The 21,954-nt window shown below is 47.8% G+C and overlaps 1 protein-coding gene and 1 long non-coding RNA gene across 3 annotated transcripts in view; both read left to right on the forward strand.

The window, feature by feature from the left end:
• Window positions 1–21,954, forward strand: part of STRA6 (signaling receptor and transporter of retinol STRA6) — a 58,764-nt gene that overhangs the window by 21,183 nt on the left and 15,627 nt on the right. For both annotated transcript variants that reach the window (XM_081207729.1, XM_081207730.1), the window contains 9 exons: window positions 2,194–2,272; window positions 3,007–3,092; window positions 4,816–4,955; window positions 6,763–6,929; window positions 7,643–7,771; window positions 17,303–17,370; window positions 18,705–18,781; window positions 20,344–20,405; window positions 21,540–21,717. In XM_081207729.1, the coding sequence (XP_081063855.1) occupies window positions 2,194–2,272; window positions 3,007–3,092; window positions 4,816–4,955; window positions 6,763–6,929; window positions 7,643–7,771; window positions 17,303–17,370; window positions 18,705–18,781; window positions 20,344–20,405; window positions 21,540–21,717 (986 nt within the window). The remainder of the gene's footprint in view (window positions 1–2,193; window positions 2,273–3,006; window positions 3,093–4,815; window positions 4,956–6,762; window positions 6,930–7,642; window positions 7,772–17,302; window positions 17,371–18,704; window positions 18,782–20,343; window positions 20,406–21,539; window positions 21,718–21,954) is intronic.
• The window catches only part of LOC308594675, a 106,033-nt gene that overhangs the window by 13,711 nt on the left and 70,368 nt on the right, over window positions 1–21,954 (forward strand). The gene's annotated exons all lie outside the window — the stretch shown is intronic.

Consider the following 21,954-nt stretch of genomic DNA (forward strand, 5'->3'; position numbering starts at 1 on the left):
GGCAGAGACTTCTGCCTGTGGCACAACAAGGTGCATACACCCACGGTAAGGGCCACTTCCATTCCTCCGACTACGTTTGCGTGTGTCCACCACCCCCGCTCTGTAGCTTCTGGAAGGTTGTCCATGACAAGTTGTGGGCCCTTGAGATGAAAGGGCTTCCTCATCTCTGCCTTTTTCTAAGGCCTCCCAATTCCTAGAGTGCAGGGCCAGCCCATGACATTTTGGCACCTGAGGGGACCCATAAAAGGCAATCCTCCTCCCCCACGGGAAAGAAGGGGTGAGTGAAGATCTACACCAGGAACAAGGGGGAGATTGTAGTTCGACATGGGGATCTGCTGCCTCTGTGGATTCTGCCGCCTGAGGCGGTGACCTCACCTTGCCTCATGGGTGGGCCGGCCCTGCCAGAGCGCCCTATGAAGAGAGGCTGACTGTTAAACCCCTCTGGGAACTGTAGTTTTGTGAGAGGAACAGGGCTCTCAGCACCCACAACAAACTGCAGCTCCCAGCATTCTTTGGGGGCAGCCATGACGGTCTAAAGTGGTGTCCTAGCACTTTCAATGCAGGGCATGAGCCTGCCCTAAGTGGGCTCCACCTGCCATTGGCTCTGATGCCCCCCAAGGGGCTCCAGCTCATAGCTGTCAACTTTTCCCTTTTCTTGCGAGGAATCCTATTTGGAATAAGGGAATTTCCCTTAAAAAGGGGGAAAGTTGACAGCTATGCTCCAGCTGCCCTGATGCTCCTTTGCTCATTGTTTGCAAATAGCTGCTTGGCTCCATCTCCTGATTCCATCCAGCCTTTTCTATGACAAGGGGGGTAGGTGCCAGGGTCAGCTTCTCCACCCTTTTCAGCCCCCGCTGCTTAGCAAAGTCCCCTCCCTCCCTCCCTCCAGTAATGTCCCTTGGGACCCACCTGAACTAATTCCTTATCCGCCATGGTGCATTTCCCAGCTCTTCAAATAAATTTCCACGGTTCTCCATCTCCCTTAGTTGAACCGTGTTATGCATATTTAGCGCCTTTAATCTCTTGCTCACAAAACCAGTTCTTTTAACACCCCTTCGGTTAATTTGGTTGCTCCTTTTTTAAAAAATCCTTTTAATTTTAATATATATTGCCTCCCATTAACATAAGCTATGTAAGCTCTGCCCTCAAACCCCTATTTTCCAAGGAACCAGAAAATGGCTTTGCATGCATGACATAGATTTATCTCCCTGCTTGGTTAATATAGTGGCACACATATACCAGAGGTTTCCTAGAATAAGTATTTTACCCCCTGAGGGTGGAATCCTTGTGCAAAATCCTCCTTTTAGCTGGGCACAACTTATTGGATTCCGTTTTACACGTTTGCGTGTTCAGACCCAGAAACCTCCCCCCTAAATAAATTCACACTTGACTCAAATTTTTTGTTTGCTTTTTGGCAGAATTTAGGCCACAACTTTATTGATTACAGCAAGTGACTGGTTGTACAGGCTCTGGCTTGACTAGCTCCCTGCCATACAGGTAATGCTGACCGAGGGCACCAGCATAGGTCAGCCAAGGGTGAACACCTGGATAAGCGGAAAGCCGGGAAAGGGGTAACTCCGCCACCCAAATGTCCCCCTGGACTCAGGCACGGGCACAACCCCCTCTTAGGGGTTGACCAAACCATCAAGTCCCTGGATTCCTTTAACGGAATACCCTTCACATCGGGATGGTGAGAGCGTTCTCCCATCCCTATCACCTGAACCAGAGCCTATCCACAACCTTACAGGTTGTGACAATTTGCTACGCAGCAGGTGAAACCCAAATGGCAACAGCCAATCAGCCAAGTGGGGAAAATTCCTGCCATGCCCCTGTCCCAATGACAGACGACACATAACGGCATAGCAAGGTCAAGCGCAAAGCCCTAAAAGTAGGGAGAGGTGGGCGGGTGTTCCGAACGCACGCGCCGAAAGAGGAAGCTCTGGGTCACATGCATAGGTATATATAGGTCTCTTGATCCGTTTAGCCTGCGTCCCATTGGCCTGATTGAACCCTGCATCAAGGGACCTACCAATCGGGTGTTGTGGCTATCCAAACGTACCCACCCACAACACAGGGTGTTGCTTGTCCACGTCTCACCACAATTCATGCCCTCTTTAAGGGAGTTCCATAGTCTAACTGTGCACCGCTTGAAGTGAATGTTATTTTAAACATTTGCATTTCTCTTTCATATAGCATGACTCCTGAAGTTATCCCAGACTGCCATCCCACCATCCCTTATGACCTCTACCACGCCTGCATGGCTCCAGTATCAGTAAGTATTTCCCAAGTCGTCTCCTGCTAATGGAGCTCACAGACAATTTTTCAAGAAGATGAAGTCATACTGGAGACATCACTGTGAGCAGAGAAGAGGAGAGGTGTTGCTAACTTGCCTGCAAAGTTTAATTTCATTTGCAAGTGACATTTGTGAAACTAAACTGAAATGTTATGTCAACTATTTTCTATAGCATTGGTGTATCATGTTTCTCGTTTATGTAAAAGGTCTTCCATTGTTATTATTTCATAGAGCTGAAACATAATAGTGGATACTTATTGATCTATTCTAAAATATTTCTAAAATGCTTAATTTTTTTTAAAAAAAATGTTAGAGGTATATGGCAGTACAAAACATAACAAGACTCTAAAATAATCTAATGAAGCAGAGCTTTAGAAGTACCATAGCCAACTACCAAAGCCTATGCAAACGGTTTGTCTCTGCAAAGCGGGTAACTGAAGTTGCTTCATGTACAATGGAGAGAAGGGCTTTCCAGAGTGTAGGAGAAACAGCGGAAAATGTCTGTTTTCAAGTCAGCACTCTAATGTATTTCGTAGTCAAGTAAAAGTAAAAAGAAATCAACATCTCGGCAGTCTCATGAGGGCCCTGCTATAAACCCATAAGCTCTTGGCTCCTGGAGCTGCCACATTTTATATTTATCAAGATGGGATGGAGCTGTGCAAACAACAGTCTTTGTTGCTCTCATTGAATCCACACCACTTCCTCTCTTGCAGCTGGCTGTCTTGCTGATTCTCTCACTGCTGGTGAAGCGGAAGAAACTCTATAAAAATTGTTGGGATGGAGCCCCTGGACTGCTAAGGTACCCTCCACAGCCCAGATGCAGCCTAGGGATGGAGGACATGGTCTTTTGCTGTCTCTGAGCTAAGATTGACAATTGTCATTCGTCAGGTTGTGAGTTCTTAAGGTGGCAAATTGGGTGGTGTGTGATTGTGGTAGGACCATCAAAGGCAGAGGGAGGTCTAAGGGGTCCTTCCCATTGCCTGGCATGTGTGTAGGCTGCATGAGCTTTGCCCCACATAGTTCTTTGCTGCCCCCCATGTAGTAGAAGGTGAACAATTTATGCAAAAATAAGCAGATTTATGTGGGTCAGGCTAATGAGCACAATGTAATGTATGCAGGTTGTGGAAGGCTTGCTTATACATTTCTATGCCACCTTTCCTCCAAGGAGCTCAATACGGCACATATGAAACGCCCCCCCCCCCTGTTTAATCTGATAACAACAACCCTGTGAGGTAGATCAGGCTCAGGGGCAGTGACTGGCCCCCAGAGTCACACCCAGGGAGCTTCATGGCTGGGTGGGGGATTTGAACCCAGGTCTCTCCCAGGTCCTAGTCCTCACTTAATCTCCACAACAACTCTGTGTTGTAGGTCCTGCTGAGAGGCAGGAACTGGCCCCCCAGGTCACACCCAGTGAGTTTCATGCTGGAGTAGAGATTTGAACCCTGGTCTCTCCCAGGTCTTAGTCCAACGTTCTAGCCACTACGCAACTAGTAAAATGGACGTGTGTACACCCGGGTAGGGAGGCTACTTCGAGCAGAGGGCCACATTCTCTTGTGGACAGCCTTCCAGAGGCCACATACTAGAGAAGCAAGAGGTATTGCCAGGGGAAGAGCAGGCTCTGTGAGGGATGTGGCAACAGGAACCATGGCATGGTCACACTTCCCAGGATTGCAGTGTTGCACCTCTCTGTGCCCTTTGGTAGGAGGGGTGGCCCACAGCTCAGCAGTAGAGCATCTGTCTTGCATGCAAAAGGTCCCTGTCTCAACTGCGGTCATCTCTGGAAAAGGGTCAGGTCACAGGTGAGACGTAAGGGCCCTTCATTGCTCTAGACACTGGACAGTCACTGCCAGTTAGAGCAGGAAATACTGCAAAAGCTGGGTCGATCGCCTAAGCAGCTATTGGGCAGTTTCCTAGGCCACCTGAGTTCGGCCATTCACACCTGCATATAGCAAGTGAGAAAAGCTCAGGTGTATTTGGCTTCTCCTACCTAGGTGCAATTTTTGGAAACAACCAATGTCATTTGTGCAGATTCTTGTTCGTGCACAGCATGAATGAATCATAGAATCATAGAATCATAGAATCATAGAATCATAGAATCATAGAATCATAGAATCATAGAATCATAGAATCATAGAATCATAGAATCATAGAATCATAGAGTTGGAAGAGACCACAAGGGCCATCGAGTCCAACCCCCTGCCAAGCAGGAAACACCATCAGAGCACTCCTGACATATGGTTATCAAGCCTCTGCTTAAAGACCTCCAAAGAAGGAGACTCCACCACACGCCTTGGCAGCAAATTCCACTGTCGAACAGCTCTTGTTGAACAGCATTGAGCACACCCCATCGTTGCAAAAGCTGAACACTGAAATGCTGTGGGTGCACTTCAGTCTCCACTCTGGGCCTGCGGTGTATCTGCAAGTCTGCAGAGTTTGTGCGGAGCGAAGCCCTTCTGCAGAGATGTTCCGCTGGTGCAAATGGGTCCTTTTTTTAATCATTCTGGTCTTTGTTCCTCCTTAAGCCCTGTGCATTTCCTGGAAGAGGAAGGTCACAAGGGGCTGTCTGTGGCAGTTTTTGGCATCCTCTTCTCCTCCTTATGCATCCTGGTTCTGGATACTGACCCTCTGCCCTTCATCTCCGGCTCCTCGACCCAGAATCGAGGTAACACTGAGAGTTGTTATTATTATTATTATTTATATCCTCCTTTTCACTAGACCAGGACTCAAGGCAGCTTACATAAATCAAAACAGCCCAGATAAAATGTTGTTGTTGTTGTTGTTTAGTCGTGTCCGACTCTTCGTGATCCCATGGACCAGAGCACGCCAGGCACTCCTGTCTTCCACTGCCTCCCACAGTTTGGTCAAACTCATGTTGGTAGCTTCGAGAAGACTGTCCAACCATCTCATCCTCTGTCGTCCCCTTCTCCTTGTGCCCTCCATCTTTCCCAACATCAGGGTCATTTCCAGGGAGTCTTCTCTTCTCATGAGGTGGCCAAAGTATTGGAGCCTCAGCTTCAGGATCTGTCCTTCCAGTGAGCACTCAGGGCTGATTACCTTAAGAATGGATAGGTTTGATCTTCTTGCAGTCCATGGGACTCTCAAGAGTCTCCTCCAGCACCATAATTCAAAAGCATCAATTCTTTGGCGATCAGCCTACTTTATGGTCCAGCTCTCACTTCCATACATCACTACTGGCCAGATAAAATACAGAAAGCTAAAAACTTACACAAGAGAATCGTTTAAAAGTAGTTAAACTCTGATAGAATTAAAGTGATATAAAGCCAAATCTATTAAAAAACAGATAATAAAATTGGCACAGCCCTATAAAAAGCCCATTCCTTTATATAACAATTGATTCCCCAAAGCCTGTCAGAACAGAGCCATCTTCACCTGCCAATGGAAGGACCACAAGGAGGGAGCCAGTCCAGCTTCTCCAGCAAGGGACTTCCAAAGTTGTCTGGGAGCAGCCACCAAGAAGGCCCTGCCCCATGTCATCACCAAGCATGCCTGTGAGGTTGGCAGGACCAAGAGAAGCCCCCCTGCCCCGCCCCACCCCGCCCCACCTCAGAGCCCAGGCAGGTTTATAACGGAGAATACAGTCTTTAAGCTGTATAGGACTTTAGAGCCCTGTATAGTCATAACCAGGTTGCTTCCATGGGCACAGTAGAGAGAGAGCCCTTCTTCAGTGTTCTACACCAGACATAGGCATTTCCAAAGACTGATTCGGGGGCCTGCCGGTCGGTGTAATCCGGCAGTTTATTTCCTGGGGTAAAATCCTTTAAAAAGCTCAACAATTTCAACCCTAAAAAAAGGTTAACAACTTTGGTTGGCCCTCATGGCCCTTCACTTCATCACATCTGGCCTTCTTTGGAAAAAGTTTGGACACCACTGGTCTACACCATGCTTTTTAATTTTGTGTATTGTTCGCCACTCTGGAGACATTCAGGGCTCCCAAAGCTGCATTGTGTCTGCAAGATTTATACACTGAGAATGTGGAGAATGTGAAGACCCCTGCTGTATCGGAGCCAAGATCCAGCATCCGGCTTCTTGCAGTGGCCAAACAGTTGCCGCCAGGCAGAAAAGGCCCAAAATTGAGAGAAATGCAACTTTTGAACTAAACTTTAAAAAAGTGGACCTTTAAGAAATTTGCCCATCCCTATCATACAATCCTGGAACTGCAGAGTCAAAGTCCAACCCCCTGCAAGGCAGGAACCCCTAAACTAGAAGCCACACTGCCTTGGCAGCTTATGCACCAGCACCTGTCGTTCTTCCAAGGGAGTAGCTTCCAAGGAGCTCTTTTGCATGGGGGAAACTGATGCAGCATCTTTAAGGGACGTTTGTGGGAGCCCCATCGCTGACTCCACCCTGCATGCTCTCGGCATGGCCTGCCTTGCTGAATTGCCTCTGTTTGTTGTCCAGCTGAGGCTCTTAACCTCTGCCCTTCTCTCCCCCTTGATCTCCCTCTCCAGAGTACTGGAAGATCATGGCTTTGCTCTATTACCCTGCCTTCTACTACCCCTTAATTGCATGTGCTACGGTCAGGCACAGAGCTGGGTACTTCTTGGGCTGCCTGCTGTCCTGGTGCCATTGCGTGGTCCATCTCTGGCAGAAGGTGGAATGCCCTCAGTCGCCCAAGGTAAAGACAACCGGGGAGGCTGGAAGGCCCTGAGGTTTGGTTGGCACGGGCCAGTTCTAAATGGCTGCAAGGAGGAAACCCGTTCCTGGAGAGACTGGCTGCTGCTTTGCAGGAGGGGTGGGCAAGAACAGCTGTCCACGTTCTGAGCAATATCTGATGCCCATAATGGCACCATTGGTGTGTGTGCCTGGCCCATCTTTGCAGACCTCAAGACCCAACTGTTGGCAAAGAAAGGGCTTGCTGGGAATCAGGAGCCAGGAGGTCAGTGAGGCAAGGAGCTTCTTCAAGGGCTTTCAGCTCAGGATCTACTGATAGGGTGTGAAAGCAGAGCGCCCACCCACAGGTGGTACCAGAGGCAATGACAAGCAATCAGCAAATTCTAGTATTGTCCCTCCCCTCCCCTTCCTCACTGCTCGGTTCTGCAAGGGTTGTCGGAACTTGCTGGAGTTACCGTATTTTTTGCACAATAACACTCACTTTTTTCCTCCTAGAAAGTAAGGGGAGATGTCTGTGCATGTTATGGAGGAAATGCCTACGGGTGGCATGCCTACGGATTTTCCTCCTCTAAAAACTATGTGCGTGTTATGGTCGGGTGCGTGTTATAGAGCGAAAAATACGGTATCCAGCAGGGGCAGAGTTGTCGTTTGTAATGTGATTTATGAGTTGAACACAGGTTTGTCTTTCTTGCAGCCCTTCTCTTTGTCTCTGCTCAGATTTATAGGTACTATTCCCTGCTTTCTTATCTCCCCATCATCCTGTGCCTTGTGGTTTTGAGCCTTTGGTATCCTGCACAGCTTGTCAAGAGCTTCAGAGAGCAGAAGAGGAAGAAAGTGACGGTGGAGGTAAGGCATGGCAACATCACTGGGTCAAACTAGAGGAAGATACATCTCCGGGTGCTGGTGTAGACTGGGTGGAGCAGGGGTGGGAAACCTCATCTCCTCCAGACGCTTAATTATAAGAGTACTTGTATACCAATATATAACACACGTATGGTTTACACAACAATGAAAACACAAAAGCCGTACACAGTTAAAAACATTCAAAAGGCTAGAAACAGACCACTATTAACCAGGGTGGAAAGATGCATTCTTAATTGCTTGCCCAGCGGAATAGAAAAGTTTCCAGTAGGTGTTTCATAGTGGGCACAGAAAGCATCTGCTGAATCTCCAGTGGCGGAGAGTTCCACAGGGCTATGCCAATGACACTAAAGGCTCAGTTGCTTGTTGCTGTCAAGTGAGCTTCACCAACTCGGGTGAACCACATTCCTGCAGGTGATCTCAGTGGGATAGAAGGGTTCAGGCCATAGCTGTCAACCTTCCCTTTTTTGGCAGGAAATTCCCTTATTCCAGCGCCGTTTCCCACTGCTATCCCAGATTGTTAGATATCCCGTAGACTGTCCCCGGACAGGTGAGGCTGCTGATCCCTTATTTTCAAGGCTGCTGATCCCTTATTTTCAAATCTGAAAGTTGACAGCTATGGTTCAGGCAAACCCTGGACCTAAGTTGTTTGGGGCTTTTATAAATTAACGCAAGGACCTTACACCTGTCTCAGTAGTAGATGGGCAGCTAGTGCAGCTGTCAGCAATCTGGTCGCAACATTTTGCACCAGCTGGAGCATCTGAACTAGGACCAAGGGCAGTTCCACACAGAGCGCTTTGTGGTAGTTCAGCCTCAAGGCTTACGCGTGAACTACAGTTCTGGGACTCCAACTCCCATTGGCCTCCGCTGGCATGTCCAAGGTTTGGGGTGATGGAAGTTGAGGTCCAACAAATCCCCGAAGGGCCACAGGCTCAGCCTCTTCATCCCTGGAACAGAAAGGACTTTAGCAGAAGAAAACAGACATGCTGCAAAGCAAAAGCCTTACTTTATTCCTGGGACGTGGGGAGTGTGCGTGGCTTTGTCACGAGGCCAGCGGTGGACAGAGCCCATCTTCCCTAACCATTGGCCATGCTGGCTTGGGCTGAATGGAGCTGAGAGTCAGAAGGACAGAATAATTCTCAGGTAAGGAAGTGTTGGGAACATCAGCCGGCACCCTCTGTTTCAACTTTTAAATTCCTGATGGAAGCAGGCAATGCAGAATACATTTCCCACAACTGTTAGTTGATTACTGATTTTAACTTTTTCATGAGGTTTTTACTGTATGGTTTTACATGCTCTTGTTGTAAACTGCTCTGATTGTTCTTATGAATAGTGGCATATAAATATACCATATAAATATACAACAGGACTTGCCCTTGTTGAATTGGGGTTGGGCCGGGAGAGATACAGGCAGGAATTCTGAGATGGTGTGGCGCTAAGGTATTACAGCAGAGCACGTGGACCTGTCTGTCTAACGTTTCCGACTCCCAACTGTTTTCATTACGAAACAGGTGCAAATTATGCAGGGCATTGCCAATATGTGATGCATATTTTTGGAGTGAGCACAAATTGCAGATGCCGTACAGAAACAGAAAATGGAACCTGACCCACTTGGCAGTTCCTGAAATGTCAAGGTGACATGCATGCCTGCATGCATTTAAAAATAACAAGTGTTTCATTTTCACACACCTTTCCGCTCCATGAAGTTCTGGCGGTGCAGAGTTTCTTTTGGTGGGGAGGAATGAGCTGTGCTCTTGCAATTACTCGATAGGCAATAGATTAAGCTGACACAACAAAATGGAGGAATTGTCTGGCCTGGGAACAAACAGCTTTCTAAGTTCCTAGCTCAGGAGTGGGGAAAACCTTGTGGCCATCCGGATGCTGTTGACCAAGCCTCAGGGACTATGAAAAAGCTGTTGTCTTGCAACAGTGTGAAGCTAATGCAGTTCTCGGCTGCTTTAACAGAAGTCTCATGTTCAGTCAAGGGAAGTTCTTTTTTTTATTATGTATTTTTGGTTTTTATCTTTTATTTTGCTGCTGTGAACTGCTCTGAGATCTACAGATGAAGGGCAATATACAAATCTAATTTAATAATAATAGTTACAGGTAGGCAGCCGTGTTGGTCTGCCATAGTTGAAACAAAATTAAAAAATTCCTTCCAGTAGCACCTTAGAGACCAACTAAGTTTGTTATTGGTATGAGCTTTCGTGTGCATGCCAATAACAAACTTAGTTGGTCTCTAAGGTGCTGCTGGAAGGAATTTTTTTATTTAATAATAATAAAGGTAAAGGGACCCCTGACCATTAGGTCCAGTCGCGGACGACTCTGGAGTTGCACGCTCATCTCGCTTTACTGGCCGAGGGAGCCGGTGTTTGTCCGCAACAGCTTCTAGGTCATGTGGCCAGCATGACTAAGCCACTTCTGGCAAACCAGAGCAGTGCACAGAAACGCCGTTCACCTTCCCACCAGAGTGGTACCTATTTATCTACTTGCACTTGACGTGCTTTCGAACTGCTAGGTTGGCAGGAGCAGGGACCGAGCAACGGGAGCTCACCCCGTTGCAGGGATTCAAACCACCGACCTTCTGATTGGCAGGCCCTAGGCTCTGTGGTTTAACCCACAGCGCCACCCACGTCTGAATAATAATAATAGTCCCATTCTATTCTGCTTTGTCAGACTACACCTGGCATCCTGTGTCCAGTTCTGACCGCCACAGTTTAAAAAGGATATTGACATGCTGAAATGTGTGCAAAGGAGGGCAACCAAGATGACCAAGCCTTGTGAGGAACAATGGAGGGAGTTGGGGATGTTTGGCCTGGAAAAGAGGAGACTCAGAGGAGAAAGGAGAGGCATCTTCAAATATCTAGAAGGAGGATGGAGCAAGCTGGTTTTCTGCTGCTCTGGAGGGCAGAACCCAAACTAAATTGCAAGGAAGGGGATTCCGACTAAAGCTTAGGAAGAACTTCCTGGCAATAAGAGCTGTTTGACAATGGACCATATTCACTCAGTCCTCAGAAGGCGGTGGACTCTCCTTCCTTGGAGGTTTTTAAGCAGAGGCTGGATGACCATCTGTCAGGGATGCTTTCCCTGTGATTCCTCAATGAGCCTTGGGGTCCCTTCTGATTCTACAATCCTGTGATTTCCTTCCCAAAGCCGACTCTAATTGAGGTGCCCTCAGTTTACAGGGTGTGTGGGAAAGACAATTTGGCTCTTGGGGGGGGCAATAATCTGCTTTTATTTTTGCTGAAATCTAAACCACTTAGCTCAAGAAGATTTGAGTTTCTGAATGTTTCCTATTCAGAGCCTTACAGTGGAAGGAGGAGAGTGAGTGTTTGGCAACAGAATCATAATCCAAACGACTGGCACAGAGGTCCTTGTTTTAAGAAAGAAAGCTCTATTTAAAAATAAATAAATAATCGATAGAAGCCCAAATCTGCACTCGGATTTTAGGGTTTAGCCCAATCCACAACTCTGGGATAAGGAGTCGGAACAGAACGTTCCTTCTTATTCCATTTCAGATGTTTGTGCAGATCTCCAGCTGGGATCCTGCAACAACCTTGTGTAGTGACAGACCCACTCCTCTCCCCACGATAATTAGCACCTCCGCAACTGCGATCACAAAGGCTGGCGAGGCATATGGGAATTATGCAAGGCATTTTAAATAGGTTGCAGAAGTCGGGTGCTTCTTTAAAAATATAAGAAGTGTGCTGAGGATGTTGCAGAAATTGTCTGAAGGTGCAGCTTCCCTTCGCTGGGTCTTTTCTGGGTTGGCGCAAGCAAGAGCATACCCTGACTGTCAGTGGCAAAGAGAGAGGTCACCAACAGAGCTTCACTCAAAGTAGATCTAATATAGATGCAATAAATAAATATATCACGGGTGTCTTTGCTACATATCACAGCCTGCATGTTGGTGGGTAGCCTTTCACAATATGGTTTTGCTTCCTGCAGGAAGATGCTGGAACAATCAGCTATGAGCCTCTTCCTGAATCACTGCCTTGCCAACCCAGCGTGGTGCCAGTCCTTGCCCACTGACTGTAGCGTCAGATAGTGACTTGAATGTGTGAATGAGACATCACAGATTAATCAGCGCAGATGGTAGCATTTCTGGAGGGGCTCAGAATTCAGAGAACGTGGTTTGCATGCAGAAGATCCCAACTTCAATCCCCAGTATCTTCATGCAGGGCCAGGAAAGAATCCTTTCTGGAATGCCAGAGAGTCATGGCAAGTTAGTGGAGAGTCTCGTTGGAGAGACAGTGTGGTGTAGTGGTTAGAGTGTCAGACTAGGACCTGGAAGAGGCCAGGGTTCAAATCACCCACTCGGTGCCAGTCACTGCCTCTCAGCCTAACTTGCCTTGCAGTTTTTATGTGGATTGAGAGAGCCTTGTATGCTACATTGAGCTCATTGGGCGGCAGAGTGGGTTATAAATGCAATAAATTATAATTATACTAATTCTAAACAGGCAAATGTTTTTTCTCAGTGGTGGCTCCCCACTTGGGAACCCAAGGAGGTTTACCTGGCACCATCATTTCATATCTTTAGGTTCCAGACAAAAACATTCCCTTTTAATCAGACCTTCGGCTTTTAAGTGTCTTAGCACCTGTTTGCATGGGGGGGGGGTTATTTTAGTGTAGGTTTTTTTAAAAATAAAAAAAAATGAATTGCCTTTAATAATAATAATAATAAATAATAATTTATTATTTATACCCCGCCCTTCTGGCTGGGTGTCCCCAGCCGCTCTGGGCAGCTTCCAAAAAATATTTAAATACAATAGTCCGTCAAACATTAAAAGCTTCCCTAAACAGGGCTGCCTTCAGATGTCTTCTAAAAGTCTGGTAGTTGTTGTTCTCTTTGACATCTGGTGGGAGGGCTTTCCACAGGGAAGGGGCCACTACCAAGAAGGCCCTCTGCCTGGTTCCCTGTAACTTGGCTTCTTGCAGTGAGGGAACCGCCAGAAGCCCCTTAGCGCTGGACCTCAGTGTCTGGGCTGAATGATGGGGGGTGGAGACACGCCTTTTAGATCCCCCAGTCTTGCCTACATGCTGATTTTAATGATTCCCTGAAAAATGGGGTGAAGCAGAGCTCTGGCTGAGCACACCTGAAAGAGAGCCAGGATGGAAATAGACTGAGCTTTTGGGTGTGCTTCCTCCTGTTTTCTCTCTCAACAGCCTCACTGGCTTACTTTGCCCTTTTGAAAAGATGCAGCTCCTACCTTATTATCCCCAATCAAAGCACAATCAAAGCACATTTGCCATGTTGCAGTTGAAGGGCAAGCCAGTGTGGTGTAGTGGTTAAGAGCGGTAGACTTGTAATCTGGGGAACCGGGTTCGCGTCTCCGCCCCTCCACATGCAGCTGCTGGGTGACCTTGGGCCAGTCACACTTCTTTGAAGTCTCTCAGCCCCACTCACCTCACAGAGTGTTTGTTGTGGGGGAGGAAGGGAAAGGAGAATGTTAGCTGCTTTGAAACTCCTTAAAGGGAGTGAAAGGCGGGATATCAAATCCAAACTCTTCTTCTTCTTCTTCCCTAAAAAATTTCCTCTACAGCACTAGAGACATCTGGCCAGGCAGCCTGTGAATCCTCCTGTACAATTGGTGGTCTTCTCCTTTAATTCAAAGAGCCTTTTTACTTGAACCACATTCCATGGAGACCATATTTTCTGGTCCTCCTGGTCCTCAAGGGAGTAATTGGAGAATCCTGTGTGGTCTCTGCTCCAGCCCCCTTTGCTTTTTAATTTATTCTTCATCTCATCCTCCTTCCTTGCCCTGATTTCCCAGGTGGTGTCTGCCATCAAATATCTCTTGGATGAATTGCTTGCATTTTCTCTCTGGCCCCAGACAGCCAGCAGAATCTCAAGATGGGGCTTGTCACGTTAGTACTCCATGGCTCAAGCTCAGACTCAGACTGGCTCCTGGGTTGCGGTAGCCCTTGGCAAAGTGTTTTCCTGATGGTGCAAATGGCCACTTTGATTTTCCACAATTCCCACAAAGCTGCACTGGGCTTAAAGGGTTGTAGAATCATAGAATCATAGAATGATAGAGTTGGAAGAGACCACAAGGGCCATCGAGTCCAACCCCCTGCCAAGCAGGAAACACCATCAGAGCACTCCTGACATATGGTTGTCAAGCCTCTGCTTAAAGACCTCCAAAAAAGGAGACTCCACCACACTCCTTGGCAGCAAATTCCACTGTCAAACAGCTCTTACTGTCAGGAAGTTCTTCCTAATGTTTAGGTGGAATCTTCTTTCTTGTAGTTTGGATCCATTGCTCCGTGTCCGCTTCTCTGGAGCAGCAGAAAACAACCTTTCTCCCTCCTCTATGTGACATCCTTTTATATATTTGAACATGGCTATCATATCACCCCTTAACCTCCTCTTCTCCAAGCTAAACATGCCCAGCTCCCTTAGCCGCTCCTCATATGGCATCGTTTCCAGGCCTTTGACCATTTTGGTTGCCCTCCTCTGGACACGTTCCAGTTTGTCAGTGTCCTTCTTGAACTGTGGTGCCCAGAACTGGACACAGTACTCCAGGTGAGGTCTGACCAGAGCAGAATACAGTGGCACTATTACTTCCCTTGATCTAGATGCTATACTCCTATTGATGCAGCCCAGAATTGCATTGGCTTTTTTAGCTGCCGTGTCACACTGTTGGCTCATGTCAAGTTTGTGGTCAACCAAGACTCCTAGATCCTTTTCACATGTACTGCTCTCAAGGGTTGCTTGCTCCAGCAGCCACTGGGTGTGCCCACAGCCAGGAGCCCAGGGCAGGCATCAGGGCAGAGAAAGCTGGATGCCCCCGCAGCTGTCGAAGGGTGCCAGTTTCCTATACCAGGCCTGCTATAAACCTAAGCAGTACTTGAGGCAATGATGGCCAAGTACCTAACAAGAATGTGCAGCAGGGGTGATTATTGGAGCTGTCAGTTAATTCATTTTCCAGCTAATTAACTATTCATTTTGCAAATTGCAAAACTGCACATGTTTGTCATGTTCATAATTAATGGCTTTTACAGGTGTGCACCTAATATTCTTTTAATGTGCAAAGCCGACTCTTACATTTTTGCAACAGCCCCTTTAGCTATGTGAAAATTGAGTCGAACCGATGGATTGATCGAGACCTTTGTACCTTTTCAGCAGGGGCATTTTTGGGCAGAAGTGGGGTGTGTCCAAGGCCCAGTTACGCAACAATGTCTTAAAAGCCAAATCAGAGTGAGGGCAATGCTTTCTGCCATTACTCTGAATGGGCAAGCCTTTTCATTCCATTTCTTAGCCCTGCGGAGCAACTGCCAAACTGGAGGTGTGTTTTGCAGCCCCTGCTTTGGTGTGGTCTGGCTTTCAAGACCACCCTGGCTGGCTGGCGAGCTGAATATGGCTTAGGAAATGGCAATTGTGCCAGCCTAGGTCTTCTGTGTTAAACTGAGCCCCAGATCCCTTGCTCCTTTCCCTAAACACACACACACTTAAAGAAAGAAGAAGAATACATAGTTTATGTGGTGGGCCGGGTATGCTGTGAAATGCAGATGTTTCTGCAAATGTTTCCCACCCCCTATCCTAAATTTTCTCTGGAACTTCCATACTTATAAATTAGCAAATTTGTGCTATGAAGCTGTATCTCAAATCCTTTAAGTACACAGCAAGGTTCCTATTTCCCCCCTATATTTCAAATGCTGTCTGTTAAGAACCGTAGACCTGTAGATTTGGAAGGGACCCAAAGGGTCATCAAGGTCCTAGTCCCCCCCCCCAAAAAAAAAATATCAGGAATCACAGCTAAGAGAGCATGGCCTAATCTGGAGATGTGGTCACATTCATACAATACATTTTAAACACTCTAGTACTACTAAAACAGTCATGGGCGCTGGGAACTCTAGCTCTGTTGGGTTAACACCCTTTATAAATTATAGTTCCCAGAATTCTTGGGGGGGAGCTATAATAATAATAATAAATAATAATAAATTTTATTTATATCCCGCTCTCCCCAGCCGAAGCCAGGCTCAGGGCGGCTAACAGCAATCAACTAATCCAACATTCTAAAAATTATTTTAAAAATTCATTATAAAAATTAATTAAAATCAAATTGATGGCAACCGTTAAGCAAAATTCTGTGCAGATTGCCAGAGGAGGGAGTCAGGCTGCGCCCTGACCAAAGGCCTGGTGGAACAGCTCTGTCTTGCAGGCCCTGCGGAAAGATGTCAGGTCCCACAGGGCCCTAGTCTCATGTGACAGAGCGTTCCACCAGATTGGATCCGCAGCCGAAAAAGCCCTGGCTCTAGTTGAGGCCAGCCTAACCTCTCTGTGGCCTGGGACCTTCAGGGTGTTTTTATTTGCAGACCGTAGGTTCCTCTGTGGGGCATACCAGGAGAGGCGGTCCCGTAAGTATGAGGGTCCTAGGCTGTATAGGGCTTTAAAGGTTAAAACCAGCACCTTAAACCTGATCCTGTACTCCACCGGGAGCCAGTGCAGCTGGTATAGTACCGGATGAATGTGATCTCGCAGCGAAGACCCCATAAGGAGTCTTGCTGCGGCATTATGCACCCGCTGGAGTTTCTGGGTCAGGCTCAAGGGCAGCCCCACATAGAGCGAGTTACAATAATCCAGTCTGGAAGTGACCGTCGCATGGATCACAGTGGCTAGGTCAGGGCGAGATAGATAAGGAGCCAACTGCTTAGCTTGGCAGAGATGGAAAAATGCCACCTTTGTTATAGCTGTAATCTGCGCCTCCATAGAGAGGGAGGTATCGAAGATTACACCCAAACTCTTAATGGACGGTGCTGGCACTAATTGCACCCCCGCAAGAGATGGGAGTTGCCCCCCCAATCCCATATCGTCCCGTCCCAGCCAGAGGACCTCTGTCTTCGAAGTATTTAACTTCAACCGGCTCCCACGTAACCATCCAGCCACAGCTTCCAAGCATCTGGTCAGTGTGTCTGGGGCCGAGTCAGGATGGCCATCCATCAACAGATAGAGTTGGGTGTCATCGGCATACTGATGGCAACCCAGCCCAAAACTCCGAACAAGCTGGGCGAGGGGGCGCATAAAGATGTTAAAAAGCATCGGGGAGAGTATCGCACCCTGCGGCACTCCACACACCAAGGAGTGGCACGATGACAATTCCCCCCCAAGCGCCACCCTCTGTCCCCGACCAGAGAGAAATGAGCGCAGCCATTGAAGGACTGTGCCCTGGATCCCCACGTCGGCAAGGCGGTGGTCCAGGAGTTCGTGATCGACCATGTCGAAGGCTGCTGACAGGTCTAGAAGAATCAGCAGCCCTGACCCGCCTCGATCCAGCTGCCTACGGAGATCATCTGTTAGGGCAACCAGAGCCGTCTCGGTCCCATGACCAGCGCGGAAGCCGGACTGGAATGGATCCAGAGCCGATGTTTCATCCAGAAACCTGCCAAGCTGTTCAGCAACCGCTCTCTCAATTGAAGTGGCATTAGAGCACTTTCAGTGGGGGGTGGGGGGACAGATGCAACCTTGCACCAAAAATTCATGTGGAATAATCAGTCTTTTGTTTCTGTTTTAAGCTGCCAGGGAGTGGCTATTATGAAGACTATCTGAAGAATATCCTGGCAAAAAGGACGCCAAATAAAAGGTAAAACCTCACACACACATCCAGCCTGCCTTTCATTCAGCAAAAGTGCATCCCAAAATCTGGAAATGAATGGGAACTGAAATGGGGGTGGGTGGGCAAGTTGGCCACAGAATATCCCTGTAACTTGTTTCATCTTTTTTGTAAACTGCTTTTAGGGTTGTTGTTGTTTACAAAAAAGATGAAACAAGTTGTTTTAAAAACAACAACAACAACACACCAAGCCATGAGTAAATTTTATGACATAAATAAAAATAAGAATAATGTGGCTCTCTCTATCTGGTCCAAGCCACACTCCTTGCTGGCCCCAATCCACACCCTCCTCTAGTGCTTATTCCCTCCCAGAGCGCTTGACCTATGATCACATGTCTGGGTTGGCTGGATGGAGCCATGAGGATAGAAACCTCTGGCTTTTGCAGGCTGGACAATAGTCTATTATACCAAGGCAACACCAGCTCCACACACTTTTAAAATAAATTAATACAGTGGTACCTCGGGTTACAGACGCTTCAGGTTACAGACGCTTCAGGTTACAGACTCCGCTAACCCAGAAATAGTACCTCAGGTTAAGGACTTTGCTTCAGGATGAGAACAGAGATCGTGCTCCGGCGGCAGTGGGAGGCCGCATTAGCTAAAGTAGTGGTACCTCAGGTTAAGAACAGTTTCAGGTTAAGAACAGACCTCCAGAACGAATTAAGTTCTTAACATGAGGTACCACTGTAGGTAGATTAGATAGATAGATAGATAGATAGATAGATGATAGATAGATAGATAGATAGATAGATAGATAGATAGATAGATGATAGATAGATGATAGATAGATAGATAGATAGATAGATAGATAGATAGATAGATAGATAGATAAAAAATATAGCTTGAAGGCTGGAGCTAACCCACTGTCCACTGCCTCTCTCATTTGCTAGCATTGCTAAAAAAGTAACATAAAATGCACCGGAGTCCCACTGGTAAAGTGGGGGGGAAAGGTTATTTGCTTCCAGTTACGTACTTCACATTCCCAAGAATGGCTTCAGATTCTAAGAATATGCCATGAGAGGTTGTGTCATAGCTGCCTCATTCAGGAGAGAGAATGAGAGCGAGCAGGAGAAAGGGGTGCAGCCTGGGTGTGAAGTGGGAAAGCACAAAGTGTATTTTCCCAGACTACCTGCTAGTGCCAGCCTTGCCTTCTACTGGCTGCTTATGCCCAGCAAAAGTTGTAGATTAGGCATTGCGGCCCTCAGCCTGAAAAGGGTCCCCTGGCCCTGTCCTCATGTCTTGGCGGGTTTGTGTGTGTGCCTCTTCTTCTCTGCCTGAGCCAAACTTTCTTTCTGTCCCTCTAGCATCAGCAGAGCCAAGCCAAGCCTGCTGTCAAGGATCCGCTCCTATGTCTGCTCATTCCTCTACGCACCTCAGGAAGGTACTGCATGCACAGATCTTTCGAAAGGCTCCATTGTTGCTTTGGCTTGTTCTTAGGTGGAATTCGACAGTGGAATTTGCTGCCAAGGAGTGTGGTGGAGTCTCCTTCTTTGGAGGTCTTTAAGCAGAGGCTTGACAACCATATGTCAGGAGTGCTCTGATGGTGTTTCCTGCTTGGCAGGGGGTTGGACTCGATGGCCCTTGTGGTCTCTTCCAACTCTATGATTCTATGATTCTATGATTCTAGGTCCTCCACCCGCAAAAGAGGCTGCAGGTGCACAAAACAGGTGGAGAAATGCAGGGAAATGAAAGCCACCATGGATGCTTCTTCTTGAAGCGGGTCCTGGCAACCAGGGATTATGAAGGCAACACGATTCCTTCAAGGGATGCTGCCAGTGTCGCAATGATAGCTTCATAAAGCCAAATCAGAGTGAGAGTAGTGCTTTCTGCCCTCACTCTGAATGGACAAGCATTTTCATCCCATTTCACAGCCTTATGGAGCAATCAGGTGGAGGAAGGGGGTGCGGTAGGGCGGTCTGCCCCAGGTGTCACCACTGAGGGGGTGACAAAATGTTGGGCAGAGAGCCAGTGTGGTGTAGTGGTTAGGAGCGGTAGTCTCGTAATCTGGGGAACCGGGTTCGCATCTCCGCTCCTCCACATGCAGCTGCTGGGTGACCTTGGGCCAGTCACACTTCTTTGAAGTCTCTCAGCCCCACTCACCTCACAGAGTGTTTGTTGTGGGGGAGGAAGGGAAAGGAGATTGTTAGCCGCTTTGAGACTCCTTTAAAAGGGAGTGAAAGGCGGGATATCAAATCCAAACTCTTCTAAAAAAAAAAACTAAAACAAAAAAACCAAAATGTTGGGCGGCACTCACTGCAGGGCCTGCAGCGTGCCCAAGCAACATGTCTCTCTTGGGAGTGACGCGGTGGCTTGGGCACCTGTAGGCTCCGCGCTGCCCCAGACGGTCCGCCCACCACCTCCCCCTCAGCTATAGGGCGGCTGAGGGGGAGGAGGCAGGCGGACTCCTTGGAGGCCCCGCGGAGCGTCCTGCCCCACTGGGAGCAATGACTATCATTCCTGGCAGACCACCCTACTTAGATAATGAGCTGAATTTGCTTTAGGAACCAGCAATTGTGCATGTGTTTATGTGGCTGTTGCATTTCTTTGTGGAATCTTGGGACACATCTCTTGATTATATACTTCAGTTGTTTGGACCAAAGCACACTCTCTATCTATCTATCTATCTATCTATCTATCTATCTATCTCTTTCTCTCTCTTTCAGTCTCTCTCTCACACACACACAATTGTGTTTTCACCCATTTCATTCAAACTACTCTCCATCCATGGCCACAGACTGCATTTCTGCATTCCGTTTATGTTTGACTCTCAACCCCTTTTACATTTCCTTCTTTGCACCGTATAAACCTGACAACTTAAGGCTCATGTTCCACGCAACCAGTGGAGCGGACTCTGACCCACCAATGCTTCTTTCGTTAATAACATTTTAATGGGACTGTTGGGTGCTTCCCATGTGTGATTGTGATTTTTGTGTGGAATTGCAGGCTTCCAAATCCCTCTGAAGCTGGTTCTCTCCCTCGCCACATCTGTGATTGCTGTCTATCAGGTAAGAACCTAAGAACCCACAGCCTATCCAGCCCAGGATTCTGTTCTCATGGATGCTAATAATAATAATAATAATAATAATAATAATAATAATAATAATAATAATAATAATAATAATTTATTATTTATACCCCGCCCATCTGGCTGAGTTTCCCCAGCCACTCTGGGCGGCTCCCAATCAAGTGTTAAAAACAATACAGCATTAAATATTAAAAACTTCCCTAAACAGGGCTGCCTTCAGATGTCTTTTAAAGAGAAGATAGCTGCTTATTCCCTTCACATCTGAAGGGAGGGCGTTCCACAGGGCAGGCGCCACTACCGAGGAGGCCCTCTGTCTGGTTCCCTGAACCTCATTTCTCGCAATGAGGGAACTGCCAGAAGGCCCTCGGCACTGGACCTCAGTGTCTGGGCTGAATGATGGGGGTGGAGATGCTCCTTCAGATATACTGGACGGAGGCCGTTTAGGGCTTTCAAGGTCAGCACTAATACTTTGAATTGTGCTCAGAAACGTACTGGGAGCCAATGCAGATCTCTCAGGACCGGTGTTATGTGGTCCCGGCGGCCACTCCCAATCACTAGTCTAGCTGCCGCATTCTGGATTAATTGCAGTTTCTGGGTCACCTTCAAAGGTAGCCCCACGGAGAGCGCATTGCAGTAGTCCAAGCGGGAGATAACCAGAGCATGCACCACTCTGGCAAGACAGTCCACGGGCAGGGAGGGTCTCATCCTGTGTACCAGATGGAGCTGGTAGACAGCTGCCCTGGACACAGAATTGACCTGTGCCTCCATGGACAGCTGTGAGTCCAAAATGACTCCCAGGCTGCACACCTGGTCCTTCAGGGGCACAGTTACCCCATTCAGGACCAGGGAGTCCCCCACACCCACCCGCCCCCTGTCCCCCCAAAATAGTACTTCTGTCTTGTCAGGATTCAACCTCAATCTGTTAGCCGCCATCCATCCTCCAACCGCCTCCAGACACTCACACAAGCAGAATAGCGCTCTATTGCACATGTCTCCCAACAACTGGTACCCAGAGACATAAGAACATCAGAAGAGTCTGCTGGGTCAGGCCAGTGGTCCATCTAATCCAGCATCTCACAGTGACCAGCCAGATGAACCATCTCTTGGTTTACAGGTGGCCCTCCTCCTCCTGGCAGTCTTCGTCCCCAGCATCCAGATAGTAAGGTCTGGGATGACCAAGGAGCTGACTGCACTCTTCATCCAGTTTGGTTTAGTCCCCTCTGAAAATCCCGCTGGGATCCCTGGAGACAAAGAATTAGCCACCCTCAAGCACTACATCTGGTCTCTAGAAGGTGAGTCTTTGGGGCCCTGGTCTTTGTTGACAATGTCCCTTTCTCCCCCTGATAAGAGCAAACTCTGGAGCTGGTCACAGAATCGCTGAATTGCAGAGCTGGAAGGGGTCCCATCTAGTCCAAGCTTCTGCAATGCAGGAATCACAACTGAAGCATCCCCGAGAAATGGCTCTGAAGAAGTAAAGAAACACAAGGATATAAGAGTGCCCATTCCTGGCTGCACCCACATTTTTATTT

Source organism: Podarcis bocagei (assembly GCF_964188305.1).
Source record: "Podarcis bocagei genome assembly, chromosome: 9".
NCBI lineage: Eukaryota > Metazoa > Chordata > Lepidosauria > Squamata > Lacertidae > Podarcis > Podarcis bocagei.